The sequence below is a fragment of the Oncorhynchus mykiss genome, chromosome 21, assembly GCF_057628025.1.
Source record: "Oncorhynchus mykiss isolate SJ-2025 chromosome 21, ASM5762802v1, whole genome shotgun sequence".
Classification (NCBI taxonomy): Eukaryota; Metazoa; Chordata; class Actinopteri; order Salmoniformes; family Salmonidae; genus Oncorhynchus; species Oncorhynchus mykiss.
In genome coordinates, this window is record NC_143042.1 from 28,187,526 (window position 1) to 28,202,344 (window position 14,819).

At 46.0% G+C, this 14,819-nt stretch overlaps 1 protein-coding gene across 3 annotated transcripts in view; it reads left to right on the plus strand.

Moving 5' to 3' along the window:
• Positions 1-14,819, plus strand: part of LOC110500296 (ankyrin repeat- and BTB/POZ domain-containing protein 3-A) — a 206,469-nt gene that overhangs the window by 90,520 nt on the left and 101,130 nt on the right. For all 3 annotated transcript variants that reach the window (XM_021577600.3, XM_090214343.1, XM_090214344.1), the window contains exons 2-3: positions 1,382-1,531; positions 12,301-12,505. In XM_021577600.3, the coding sequence (XP_021433275.3) occupies positions 1,382-1,531; positions 12,301-12,505 (355 nt within the window). The remainder of the gene's footprint in view (positions 1-1,381; positions 1,532-12,300; positions 12,506-14,819) is intronic.

The following is a 14,819-nucleotide window of genomic DNA, read 5'->3' on the forward strand; positions in this document are numbered from 1 at the left end:
GGCTGAGGTGCACCCATGACCAGCTCTGAAACCAGATTGCATAGCAGAGAAGGTATGGTGAGATTCGAAATGGTCGGTAATCTGTTTGTTGACTTGGCTTTCAAAGACCTTAGAAAGGCATGGTAGGATAGACATAGGTCTGTAGCAGTTTGGGTCAAGAGTGTCCCCCCCTTTGAAGAGGGGGATGACCGCAGCTGCTTTCCAATCTTTGGGAATCTCAGACGACAGACGTAATGTAGTGCCATAATGTGTTTGGAACCAAGGAAGAGTAGCTGCTGCATTGGGAGCAGCTAATAGCTTACTAATAGCTCTGAAAGTTCCTATCAAAGCAAGTGCCTGTATCATGATGTGTAATTTCTACTGTAACACCATTTTTACGTGTGGAGCATAATGTATTCTGTGTATATCCCTTCATGACCGCAGACACGTGATGCAATGATTTCATACCCTTTATGGCGTTATACTCAATTGTGCTTATGTAGCTACATATTTTCATGAGTCCTGTAAAACAATGCTAATGGCATCAAAAAAGTATTGTCTTGTGTTGTATACTTTGAAGCTGCCCTGGTCATGGCTAGAATTTGACGTATTTAGCATTAGGCTAACCCTAACCCTTGAGGATGAAGGAGTGGGGATTTGGGTGAGATTGTCAGTATAATTGCATACTGGAACTATATTTGATTTGTATGTGAACTTTATGTCCAAAAACATAAACCTGTGTTCAGTAATCATCTCACTTTTTAGCTGTCAGGGAACTATGTGGCCATTGAGGACAGCAGTGTCGATCAGATGGAAAAATATCTTCTTATACGACTTGGTGGTTTTCCGAGTGCATGGCTGCCTTATCCACTGCCACCATATTGTGATTTATAGTTAATCACACAGTCTGGTTTGATCTTTCTCCCTCCCATCATGTGATCCAACCTTTCCTGTGGCTCTTTCTTCTCCTGTAGCTACAAGGCATAGCAATTGGTCTTCTCGCCCAGTGCAGCTCTTCCAGTGCAGCTCTCTACAAATACACATGCTCTTACAAAGATTGTAGAACTCCGTGTTCAAAGAGCTGCTGAACCTTTGACAACATAACCATCTACCACTTAAACTGGTACAATATTTCGACTGATGGTTGGCACAAATACTCAAAATTCTGGAACTTGTTGTTTACCGTACTTTCACTGCAACCAGTAGCCTGTAGTGTACTGTAAAATTACAGGAACTTTTTAACAGTGTAGCATTTCATGTCATGGTGGAGAGGGAAAGAACAGTATTTTTCTGCACAACCATCACAGCAGTAAAGAACTGTCACCCCTGACAAATAACAATTCAATACCTTTTTTTGTGTACTCACCCCTGACCTCTAACCTCTGTCATGTGCCCTCACCAGGTGTGCTGAGCTTGCCGGACAATCTGACCCTGCACCGGAACCAGCAGGGCTCTGGGAAGGGTGGCAAGGGCAATGCCAACAATCAGGCTGAACTCCGCAACCTGGAACAGTCCCTACTAGCTACCCGTGTGGGAAGCATTGCAGAGCTCAGTAAGTGTGATTTTACTACCATTGCAGTAGACTACCATTAATCAAGACCTTTGTCGTTCCTCTCCCTCTCTCTAATGGGAGGGATCCATAACTCCACGACATACCCTTTCCGGGAACTAATTTATTACAGCTGTTCCAACACCTGTTTATGAGTCGTGTGGTGGGCGTTTAATGCAAGGGTCACAGGCCTGACGGTGTTTACCGTTGACTTGAAAGGCTGAACCCCACCTCTAACCTCTGACCCTTTGTCTTCTCTCTGTCGTATTTCAAATAGATATATTCTGAACAAAAATATAAATGCAACATGTAAAGTGTTGGTCCAATGTTTCATAGGCTGAAATAAAAGATGCAGAAATTTTCCATACGCACAAAAAGCTTATTTCTCTCAAATGTTGTGCCGAAATTTGTTTACAAACTGTTAGTTAGCATTTCTCCTTTGCCAAGACAATTCATCCACCTGACAGTTGTGGCATACTAAGAAGCTGATTGAACAGCATGCTCATTACACAGGTGCACCTAGTGCTGGGGACAATAAAAAGCCACTACACAAAATTCTGCCACATATCTCAAGTTGAGGGAGCGTGTAATTGGCATGGTGAATGCAGGAATGTCCACCAGAGCTGTTGCCAGATAATTGAAAGTTCATTTCTCTACCATAAGCCGCCTCCAACGTCATTTTAGAAAAGTTGGTAGTACATCCAACCGGACTCACAACTGCAGACCACGTGTAACCACGCCAGCCCAGGACCTCCACATCCGGCATCTTAACCTGCGCCATCGTCTGAGACCAGTCACCCAGACAGCTGATGAAACTGAGGAGTATTTATGTCTGTAATGCCCTTTGATGGGGAAAAACTCATTCTTACTTGCAGGTCACGGCTCCCCAGTGGGTGGGCCTGGCTCGCCAGTGGGTGAGCCTATGCCCTCCTAGGCCCATCCATGGCTGCGCCCCTGCCCAGTCATGTGAAATTGATAGATTCGGGCCTATTTCATTTATTTCAATTGACTTTTTTCCTTATATGAACTAACTCAATACATTTGTGGAAATTGTTGCATGTTGCATTTATATTTTTGTTCAGTATAGTTAACTATTGACAATTGGGGTATGTTTTTGTTTTATGTGTATAGGGACATGTTTTGGGCATATTTATAGTGTATATGTAACGGTTTTCTTTATGAGAAGGAGAGTCGGACCAAAATGCAGCGTGTAGATTGCGATCCATGTTTTAATGAAACAAACGTAAAACACGAATCAATGCAAACACTACAAAATAAAGAACGTGATGAACGTAACGAAAACCTAAAACAGCCTATCTGGTGAAAAACACATAGACAGGAACACCCACAAACACACAGTGAAACCCAGGCTACCTAAATATGGTTCCCAATCAGAGACAATGACTAACACCTGCCTCTGATTGAGAACCATATCAGGCCAGACATAGAAATAGACAAACAAGACATCCAACATAGAATGCCCACCCAGTTCACGTCCTGACCAACACTAAAACAAGGAAAACACACACGAACGATGGTCAGAACGTGACAGTACCCCCCCTCCAAGGTGCGGACTCCGGACGCACAACTTAAACCTATGGGGGAGGGTGTGGGTGGGCATCTGTCCGCGGTGGCGGCTCTGGCGCTGGACGTGGACCCCACTCCATAACAGTTTTAGTCCACCTCCTTAGCGTCCCTAGATAGGTTACCCTCCTTAAAGACCGCTCGGGACAGAGGGGCAGCTCGGGACAGAGGTAGCTCGGGACTGATGGGTAGCTCAGCACTGAGAGGAAGCTCAGCACTGAGAGGAAGCTCAGCACTGAGAGGAAGCTCAGGCAGGTGGTTGGATCCGGCAGATCCTGGCTGGCCGGCGGTTCCGGAAGAGTCTGGTCGGCTGGCGGTTCCGGAAGAGTCTGGTCGACTGGCGGATCCGGAAGAGTCTGGTCGACTGGCGGATCCGGAAGAGTCTGGTCGACTGGCGGATCTGGAAGAGTCTGGTCGACTGGCGGATCTGGAAGAGTCTGGTCGACTGGCAGATCTGGAAGAGTCTGGTCGACTGGCAGATCTGGAAGAGTCTGGTCGACTGGCAGATCTGGAAGAGTCTGGTCGACTGGCAGATCTGGAAGAGTCTGGTCGACTGGCAGATCTGGAAGAGTCTGGTCGACTGGCAGATCTGGAAGAGTCTGGTCGACTGGCAGATCTGGAAGATTCTGGTCGACTGGCAGATCTGGAAGATTCTGGTCGACTGGCAGATCTGGAAGATTCTGGTCGACTGGCAGATCTGGAAGAGTCTGGTCGACTGGCAGATCTGGAAGAGTCTGGTCGACTGGCAGATCTGGAAGAGTCTGGTCGACTGGCAGATCTGGAAGAGTCTGGTCGACTGGCAGCTCTGACTGCTCCATGCTGACTGGCTGCTCCATGATGACTGGCAGCTCTGGCTGCTCCATGCTGACTGGCTGCTCCATGCTGACTGGCAGCTCTGGCTGCTCCATGCTGACTGGCTGCTCCATGCTGACTGGCAGCTCTGGCTGCTCCATGCTGACTGGCTGCTCCATGCTGACTGGCTGCTCCATGCTGACTGGCTGCTCCATGCTGACTGGCGGCCCTGGCTGCTCCATGCTGACTGGCGGCCCTGGCTGCTCCATGCTGACTGGCGGCCCTGGCTGCTCCATGCTGACTGGCTGCTCCATGCTGACTGGCAGCTCTGGCTGCTCCATGCTGACTGGCTGCTCTGGCTGCTCCATGCTGACTGGCTGCTCCATGCTGACTGGCGGCCCTGGCTGCTCCATGCTGACTGGCGGCCCTGGCTGCTCCATGCTGACTGGCGGCCCTGGCTGCTCCATGCTAACTGGCAGCTCTGGCGGCTCCTTGCAGACTGGCAGCTCTGGCGGCTCCTTGCAGACTGGCAGCTCTGGCGGCTCCTTGCAGACTGGCAGCTTTGGCGGCATCCTGCAGACAGGCAGCTCTGGCGGCTCCTTGCAGACTGGCAGCTCCTTGCAGACTGGCAGCTCTATGCAGACTGGCAGCTCCTTGCAGACTGGCAGCTCCTTGCAGACTGGCAGCTCCTTGCAGACTGGCAGCTCCTTGCTAACTGGCAGCTCTATGCTAACTGGCAGCTCTATGCTAACTGGCAGCTCTATGCTAACTGGCAGCTCTATGCTAACTGGCAGCTCTTTGCAAACTGGCAGTTCTGAACAGGCGGGAGACTCCGGCAGCGCTGTAGAGAAGGAAGGCTCTAACAGCGCTAAACAGGCGGGAGACTCAGACAACGCTGGAGAGGAGGAGGGCTCCGACAGCGCTGGACAGGCGAGGCGCACTGTAGGCCTGATGCGTGGTGCTGGCACTGGTGGTACTGGGCCGAGGACACGCACAGGAAGCCTGGTGCGGGGAGCTGCTACCGGAGGGCTGGGGTGTGGAGGTGGTACTGGAAAAACCGGACCGTGCAGGCGCACTGGAGCTCTTGAGCACCGAGCCTGCCCAACCTTACCTGGTTGAATGCTCACGGTCGCCCTGCCAGTGCGGCGAGGTGGAATAGCCCGCACTGGGCTATGCAGGCGAACCGGAGACACCGAGCGCAAGGCTGGTGCCATGTAAGCCGGCCCAAGGAGACGCACTGGGGACCAGCTGCGTAGAGCCGGCTTCATGGCATTAGGCTTGACGCTCAATCTAGCCCGGCAGACACGCGGAGCTGGAATATACCGCACCGGGCTATGCACCCGCACTGGAGACACCGTGCGCACCACTGCATAACACGGTGCCTGTCTCTCTAGCCCCCCGGTAAGCACAGGGAGTCTGCCCAGGTCTCCTACCTGGCATAGCCATACTCCCTGTTAGCCCCCCCCCAAGAAATTTTTGGGGCTGCCTCTCAGGCTTCCATCCGCTACGTCGTGCTGCCTCCTCATATCTGCGCCTCCTCATATCTGCGCGGATCTGGAAGAGTCTGGTCGACTGGCGGATCTGGAAGAGTCTGGTCGACTGGCAGATCTGGAAGAGTCTGGTCGACTGGCAGATCTGGAAGAGTCTGGTCGACTGGCAGATCTGGAAGAGTCTGGTCGACTGGCAGATCTGGAAGAGTCTGGTCGACTGGCAGATCTGGAAGAGTCTGGTCGACTGGCAGATCTGGAAGATTCTGGTCGACTGGCAGATCTGGAAGATTCTGGTCGACTGGCAGATCTGGAAGATTCTGGTCGACTGGCAGATCTGGAAGAGTCTGGTCGACTGGCAGATCTGGAAGAGTCTGGTCGACTGGCAGATCTGGAAGAGTCTGGTCGACTGGCAGATCTGGAAGAGTCTGGTCGACTGGCAGCTCTGACTGCTCCATGCTGACTGGCTGCTCCATGATGACTGGCAGCTCTGGCTGCTCCATGCTGACTGGCTGCTCCATGCTGACTGGCAGCTCTGGCTGCTCCATGCTGACTGGCTGCTCCATGCTGACTGGCAGCTCTGGCTGCTCCATGCTGACTGGCTGCTCCATGCTGACTGGCTGCTCCATGCTGACTGGCTGCTCCATGCTGACTGGCGGCCCTGGCTGCTCCATGCTGACTGGCGGCCCTGGCTGCTCCATGCTGACTGGCGGCCCTGGCTGCTCCATGCTGACTGGCTGCTCCATGCTGACTGGCAGCTCTGGCTGCTCCATGCTGACTGGCTGCTCTGGCTGCTCCATGCTGACTGGCTGCTCCATGCTGACTGGCGGCCCTGGCTGCTCCATGCTGACTGGCGGCCCTGGCTGCTCCATGCTGACTGGCGGCCCTGGCTGCTCCATGCTAACTGGCAGCTCTGGCGGCTCCTTGCAGACTGGCAGCTCTGGCGGCTCCTTGCAGACTGGCAGCTCTGGCGGCTCCTTGCAGACTGGCAGCTTTGGCGGCATCCTGCAGACAGGCAGCTCTGGCGGCTCCTTGCAGACTGGCAGCTCCTTGCAGACTGGCAGCTCTATGCAGACTGGCAGCTCCTTGCAGACTGGCAGCTCCTTGCAGACTGGCAGCTCCTTGCAGACTGGCAGCTCCTTGCTAACTGGCAGCTCTATGCTAACTGGCAGCTCTATGCTAACTGGCAGCTCTATGCTAACTGGCAGCTCTATGCTAACTGGCAGCTCTTTGCAAACTGGCAGTTCTGAACAGGCGGGAGACTCCGGCAGCGCTGTAGAGAAGGAAGGCTCTAACAGCGCTAAACAGGCGGGAGACTCAGACAACGCTGGAGAGGAGGAGGGCTCCGACAGCGCTGGACAGGCGAGGCGCACTGTAGGCCTGATGCGTGGTGCTGGCACTGGTGGTACTGGGCCGAGGACACGCACAGGAAGCCTGGTGCGGGGAGCTGCTACCGGAGGGCTGGGGTGTGGAGGTGGTACTGGAAAAACCGGACCGTGCAGGCGCACTGGAACTCTTGAGCACCGAGCCTGCCCAACCTTACCTGGTTGAATGCTCACGGTCGCCCTGCCAGTGCGGCGAGGTGGAATAGCCCGCACTGGGCTATGCAGGCGAACCGGAGACACCGAGCGCAAGGCTGGTGCCATGTAAGCCGGCCCAAGGAGACGCACTGGGGACCAGCTGCGTAGAGCCGGCTTCATGGCATTAGGCTTGACGCTCAATCTAGCCCGGCAGACACGCGGAGCTGGAATATACCGCACCGGGCTATGCACCCGCACTGGAGACACCGTGCGCACCACTGCATAACACGGTGCCTGTCCGGTCTCTCTAGCCCCCCGGTAAGCACAGGGAGTCTGCCCAGGTCTCCTACCTGGCATAGCCATACTCCCTGTTAGCCCCCCCCCAAGAAATTTTTGGGGCTGCCTCTCAGGCTTCCATCCGCTACGTCGTGCTGCCTCCTCATATCTGCGCCTCTCCGCTTTTGCTTTTCAACCCAACTCTCCAAGGCTATACACATACAGGGTCAGCCGTAGGGTCAGCAGCAGTGCAGCACCCCCGGAGCAGTTAAGTGCCTTGCTCAAAGCAATTTTGGATACTGATGCCAGAAACTAGTCAGATTTCTCACATCAGATCTGTGTGTGTTGGGGGTCAAAGATTATCCAATAAAAGCAGAGTGCCTAAAATGAGCTGTAGTTAATAATTTCGAAATTGTCTTATTGAAAGTCATGGGTTCTATAATTAAACAAGCCCGACATGTAAGACCCATAACGAATGAACAGGAAGGAAGGATAATTTTTACACTAAATTATGTCTGAATTTGTCACAGTTACTATTTAAATGGTTTAAATGCATTTAAATAATGTGGCTTATTACCATTCGGAGTGGCCAATCCTAATTAACATGTTGAGTCCTACAGTACATTGCTAGATCAAATCCCAGAGCTGACAAGGTAAAAATCTGTTGTTCTGTCCCTGAACAAGGCAGTTAACCTACTGTTCCTAGGCCATTATTGTAAATAAGAATTTGTTCTTAACTGGCTTGCCTTGTTAAATAGAGGTAAAACAGTGGCTGAGACATACATCTTCTGCACTCCTAAAAGATAACAGAAACAGAAAGTGAAAACAAACTCCACTAAGGGCACTGAAAATGTTAGAGGGAATGATTAGCAACTCTTTTGTACTGAAGTATACAGACCCATTATTCTAAAATGCATCACCAATGACCTCCTCAATATGCTTTACACCTTTGTGAAGTTTCGATATGTTGGGAGAAATACTTACTGCTCAACATTTTTTGGATGTCTGGAAGTATATTTCCATTAGGTACTGTACATTCATGAAATGTATTTGAGGGATTGAATTTCACAGTTTCTGTATGTGTTAGCATGATTAGAAGTACAAAACTCCTATTTCTTTATCCTATTCCTGGAGGATTACAGTCCAAATTCACTGCAGTATTGGAGTATAAGCAATTAAAATGACTAGCGTTGTTTTGAGACAGCATTTCACCAGATGTCAGGAGTTGTGTGGGTGTGTGTGAATTAGCAATGTTATTGTGAGTAGGTGTGTGACTGAGAAAGCACTTGAATGAGGGAGTGTGTGAAGGCTTTAGCAAGGGAGTGTGTGCATTTTTGTATTATAAGGGAATCACGTGCCATAGAAAATTATAGTATCTTATTGTGTTGTAGAGTGAATGTGATGTTAGGAGTCAAGCAATAGGTGGACCAGACAATATTTTATATATACAGTAGTAACTCTTGACAGATTAACGTATGTCAGCCCTGCTGCTGAATCTGAGTGGATCAATTTTTATTTATTTCACCTTTATTTATTTAATGTAAATTATTATTTTGATATATCATGATTTCGTGGAAGGGATAATTGAAATGGGTCAGGGAAAGTTCTCTAGTGGTGCATATTAAATGTTGCCAACTTGCAAAATAGTTGCATTGAAAACATTGTCAGAAAACTCCATATTTTCATTCAGTGTATTGCATGCATTTTGGCTTTGGCAGAGACTTTGAGAGGGATGGTAGTTGTCTGCTGATTTTGTTCAGTACATATTACACCTCGACCCCCAGAAAGCGAATTGAGTAGCTGGCCAGAGCACACAAGATTTGATTTGGGTTCTGAGATTAACCAGGGAAAATGCAGCGTGGCAAATTCAAATACATGTATATAAAAATCACATTTTCATTAAATCACACATGTAAGATACTCAATTAAAGCTACACTCGTTGTGAATCCAGCCAACATGTCAGATTTTAAAAAAGCTTTTCGGTGAAAGCATAAGAACCTATTATCTGATGATAGCACAACAGTAAACAAAGAGGGTAGCATATTTCAACCCCCCAGGCGCTACACAAAACGCAGAAATAAAATATAAAACATGCCTTACCTTTGACGAGCTTCTTTTGTTGGCACTCCAATATGTCCCATAAACATCACAATTGGTCCTTTTGTTCGATTAATTCCGTCCATATATATCCAAAATGTCAATTTACTTCGCCCGTTTGATCCAGAAAAAAACAGCTTCCAAAATGCGCAACGTCACTACAAAATATTTCAAAAGTTGCCTATAAACTTTGCCAAATTATTTCAAACTACTTTTGTAATACCACTTTAGTTATTTTTAAACGTTAATAATCGATCAAATTGAAGACGGGTCTATCTGTTTTCAATAGAGGACGAGAGGAAACTAACACTACATTTCAAGTCTTGGCCAACTCTCAACAGTGTTACCCAGTTCCTAGTTGGCCCTACTTCTTCATTGCACAAATGAATAACCTCAAACAAATTCCAAAGACTGGTGACATCCAGTGGAAGCGGTAAGAACTGCAAACAAGTTCCTAAGAAATATTGTTTGCCAATGAGAAGTCAATGAACAGACAGAGACCTAAAAAAAAAAAAATAATCTGAACAGTTAGTCCTCGGAGTTTTGCCTGCTACATAAACTCACAGACATGATTCAATCAGTTTTAGAAACGTCAGTGTTTGCTATCCAAACCTACTAATAATATGCATATCTTATATTCTTGGCATGCGTCGCAGGAAGTTGAAATTGGGCACGCTATTTATCCAAAAGTGAAAATGCTGCCCACTATATCTTAAGAAGTTAAACAGGTATTATAAAGCTATTCAAATCACATTTTATTGGTCACATACATGTTTAGCAGATGTTATTGTGAGTGTAGCGAAATAATTGTGCTTCTAGTTCCGACAGTGCAGCAATATCTAACAATTTCACAACAAGTACCTAATACACACAAATCTAAGTAAAGGAATGTAATAAGAATATATAAATATATGGATGAGCAATTTAGAGTGGCAAAGGCTAAGATGCAACAGATAGTATAGACTACAGTATATACATATGAGATGCAAGATATGTAAACATTATTAAAGTGACTAGTGTTGCATTTTTTAAAGTGGCCAATGATTTCAAGTCCGTATGTAAGCAGCAGCATCTCTGTGCTAGTGATGGCTATTTAACGGTCTGATGGTCTTGAAACAGATGCTGTTTTTCAGTCTCTCGGTCACAGCTTTGATGCACCTGTACTGACCTCACCTTCTGGATGATAGCAGGGTGAACAGGCAGTGGCTCGGTTGGTTGTTGTCCTTGATTATCTTTTTGGCCTTCCTGTGACAAAGGATTTAAAGTTTATACCCGGTGTGAATACACTATACATTACTTTTTTTTTTTGTCCTCAAGGTAAACAATTGTACAGTACCACACCTACTCATTCAAGGGTTTTTCTTTATTTGTACTATTTCTACATTCTAGAATAATAGTAAAGACATCAAAACTATGAAATAACACATGGAATCATGTAATAACCAAAAAGTGTTAAATAAATCAAAATATAAATGTATATTTGAGATTCTTCAAAGTAGCCACCCTGTGCCTTGATGACAGCATTGCACCATCTTGGCATTCTCTCCTTTGCACATTCTTGGCATTCTCTCATCCAGCTTCACCTGGAATGCTTTTCCAACAGTCTTGAAGGAGTTCCCAACTATGCAGAGCACTTGTTGGCCACTTTTCCTTCATTCTGCGGTCCAACTCATCACAGAACATCTCAATTGGGTTGAGGTCGGGTGATTGTGCAGGCCAGGTCATCTGATGCAGCACTCCATCACCCTTCTTCTTGGTCAAATAGCCCTTTCTAGCCTGGAGGTGTTGGGTCGTTGTCCTGTTGAAAAACAAATGATAGTCCCACTAAGTGCGAACCAGATGGGATGGCGTATCACTGCAGAATGATGTGGTAGCCATGCTGGATTAGTCTGCCTTGAATTAAAAATAAATCACAGACAGTGTCACCAGAAAAGCACCCCCACACGCTTTACGATGGGACACACATCCGGAGATCATCCGTTCACCTACACTGTGTCTCACAAAGACACGGCGGTTGGTACCAAAAACCTCATATTTGGACTCTTCAGACCAAAGGATAGATTTTCACAAGTCTAATGTCCATTGCTCATGTTTCTTGGCCCAAACAGGTCTCTTCTTCTTATTGGTGTCCTTTAGTAGTGGTTTCTTTGCAGCAATTTGACCATGAAGGCCTGATTTCACGCAGTCGCCTCTGAACATGTCAGAGGCTTTTATTATTTTATTAATAGGCTTTTATTCTCTATTTTGGATAGGCCAGCGTGTGACTAGGGTGGGCATTCTAGTTTCTTTATTTCCATGTTTTGTATTTCTTTGTTTTTTGCCGGATGTGGTTCTCAATCAGAGACAGATGTCTATCGTTATCTCTGATTGGAAATCATACTTAGGCAACCTTTTTTCTTTCGCATTTGTGGGTACTTGACTTTGTTAGTGGCATGATTGCCCAAGTTAAGCTTCACGGCCGTTTCATTGTTTTGTTGGCGACATTCATTTAAAATAAAGAGAAATGTATGCTCATCACGCTGCACTTTGGTCCAGTCATTTCCAGGAGGAGCTGTTCTAGCCATAATATGGACTTGGTCTTTTACCAAATTGGGCTATCTTCTGTATACCACCCCTACCTTGTCACAACAAAACTGATTGGCTCAAACACATTAATTAAGTAGAAATGAAATCCCACAAATTAAATTTTGACAAGGCACACCTGTTAATTGAAATGCATCCAAGGTGACTACTTCATGAAGCTGGTTTAGAGAATGCCAAGAGTGTGAAAAGCTGTCATCAAGGCAAAGGGTGGCTATTTGAATAATCTCAAATATAAAATATATTTAGATTTGTTTAACACTTTTTTTTGGTTACTACATTAATCCATATGTGTTATTTCATAGTTTGATGGTCTTCGCTATTATTCTACAATGTAGAAAACAGTGAAAATTAAGAAAAACCCTTGAATGAGTAGGTGTCCAAACTTTTGACTGCTACTGTACAAACCAAAAATCCATTTTTTTCCCCTTGTAGGTGATTTGGTGTCACGGGCCATGCACCATCTCCAGCCATTGCGCATTAAGAACCCTAGCAACGGCATGCCAGTTCACCAGAAGAGCGGCACGGTGCACTGGGAGCCTGAGGCACTCTACACTCTCTGCTACTTCATGCAATGTCCCCAGATAGAGTGGGATAACCCCAACTTGGAGCCCTCCAAAGTCACCCTGCAGATCGAGAGGTGAGTCCAACCTTGCTCTAAAACATCAAAGAAGTGGCATTTATTTGAGGTGGCTAATCATTTACTTACATACATACATTCGTGCTTGTTAAATATGGAGCAAAAGTGTGTAGCACTAGCAATGGAAAACAATGTAAATCTCACTTATTGGCTCCTTGGTTGCTCAGTTGGTAAGAACGTGGCACTACCCATAATACACTCTTAGATGTAAAGGTGCCAGGAAGAACTGTTTGGGTTGCTACACCGGCGGAACCTTTCCAGTTGAAAAAGTTTCCTTTAGGAAATCTGGTGTAAAGGTTCAAACCTGAACCTTTTTATGATGGGAGGGTTTCAATTTTGAACTTTCTAATAATATATTGTAGCTGTCAGATGTTGTTATTTTTGGTCACCCATCAGCAAAAGTGTATTTCCTTTTTATCATGGTATGTTTGCACACTGCTAATTAAAATGTTCCTTGAGTATTGATGCATATTGCATATTCTAATACTAATATCATTGATTACATAGTTACAAATGGGTAACTATTCCAATATTTCTATAGGTTCTAGAGAAACTCATACACCTCTGTTAACCTCATTAAGTCTACAAAGCTGTCAATGTTTAAGATTTGATGACAACAGAACAAATGAACAGGAATGACATTTATGCCAACGGGTGGCCCCCCAAAAGTTCTTAAAGCCACGCCCGACTAAGCTTCACCTCCACTCCAGGAACCCGCTGCTACATTAAACCATTAAAGGTTCCTCCAAGAACCCGTCAACTAACCAAAGGTTGAAATATGAACCATTGACGACATAGCATATAAGCCAGTATTACCTAGTGTTGCATTTTCAGTGTAACATTTCTAGTGTTAAGTGTAAAAGAACCCCAGTATTTGTGTTAATAATAAGTGTTAAACAAAACCACCTCCATCAGTATCATATTTCCCAGCATGCTCTATTGTAGGATCTTTCTTTTTGTTTTTCATTGATTCATTGATCTTATGCTACTCAAATATAAATAACACAACTTTTCCTAACTAATCCAATCTGTTACTTGGACTTATTGCACCCGTTATTGAAATGGTTTAGGTAGAGTCCTTTATAATGAGTCTCGACAGTCATTTTCAATTCAGGGTGTGGGTGAGTACACATTCCAACTGTTGGATATGAACTTTGGCCAAATTCCAATAGAGATTGCACATCACTTTGCAAGCCATCATAATAGGACTTGCAGACTTGAAAACCTTGAGTTTCATGGTAAAACTAGTCCCTCAAAAAAGTATTGATGGGTCGTTCGCAAACTTGGGAGCCAGCTCGTTGAACGTTGGGAGCCAGCTCGCATATCAGAAGAGCTGAATCTATTTATAAAATTATAAAAAAATTAAGTTCTGAATAATCAAAAGATTTAAAGAATATAGAATAGAATTAACTAATTCAAATAATGAAAAAATGTAATAATATAGGCCTAAATGCTCAAGCCCACAGATATTCGTTCTGAATCTCTGCTCAGACGAACAGACTCACCTGTTGTTCCTGTCAATCAGACACACAGTGTCAACCAATGAAACAAAGATGAGTGAGGGTAGGCCGAGCCAACTCACTCAGTCACACAACTTTACAGCCGAGGAGAGAGAGGAAGGACAGCTGTGAAATGAGTCGGAAGTACAGTAGCATTTGGATGCATGTTTAATGTAGACAATGTTAGAGCCAGTGTAGAATTTGTCAAAACAAAATCTCATATCAAGCCTGTTCTATGCACAACCTACAACGGCATATGCAAACTGTGCACCCAACTGTGAAGCTAGCTGTAGCTGCGCTTCGAGAAACTAGCAGGCCTGCTAGTGATAGTGGTGGAGCCAGCACCTCCACACATGGAGAAGTATCCACTCAGTCAAGTAGGCCTACTCCACAGTCTTCTATGGACCAGTGTATGCCAAAGTCTAGGTCTGTAGCAAAACAAGGCCAAATTGATATTGTATTGGCTAAAATGATTGCAACCGATTTCCAGCCATTTTTGATTGTGGAGGTTTTAGAAATCATAGCAATAGTCTAAATCCAAATATACACAATTCCAAGCAGGAAAACCCTTTCAAAATAACATATTCCACAACTGTACGAGATCACACAGGCTTCAGTGTGGAAAATAGTTCAAAAAGCTACTGCAGTTTGCCTTACCACTGACTTCTGGACATCAAGGGTAACCACTTCTTACATGTCAGTTACAAGTCACCTCATTGAAGATTTTTCAATGTCTAGCTGTCTTCTGGACTGCTTTGAGTTCAGCGACAGACACACCTCATAGAACTTGGCAGAGGAAGTGTTGAGAGTGGCCA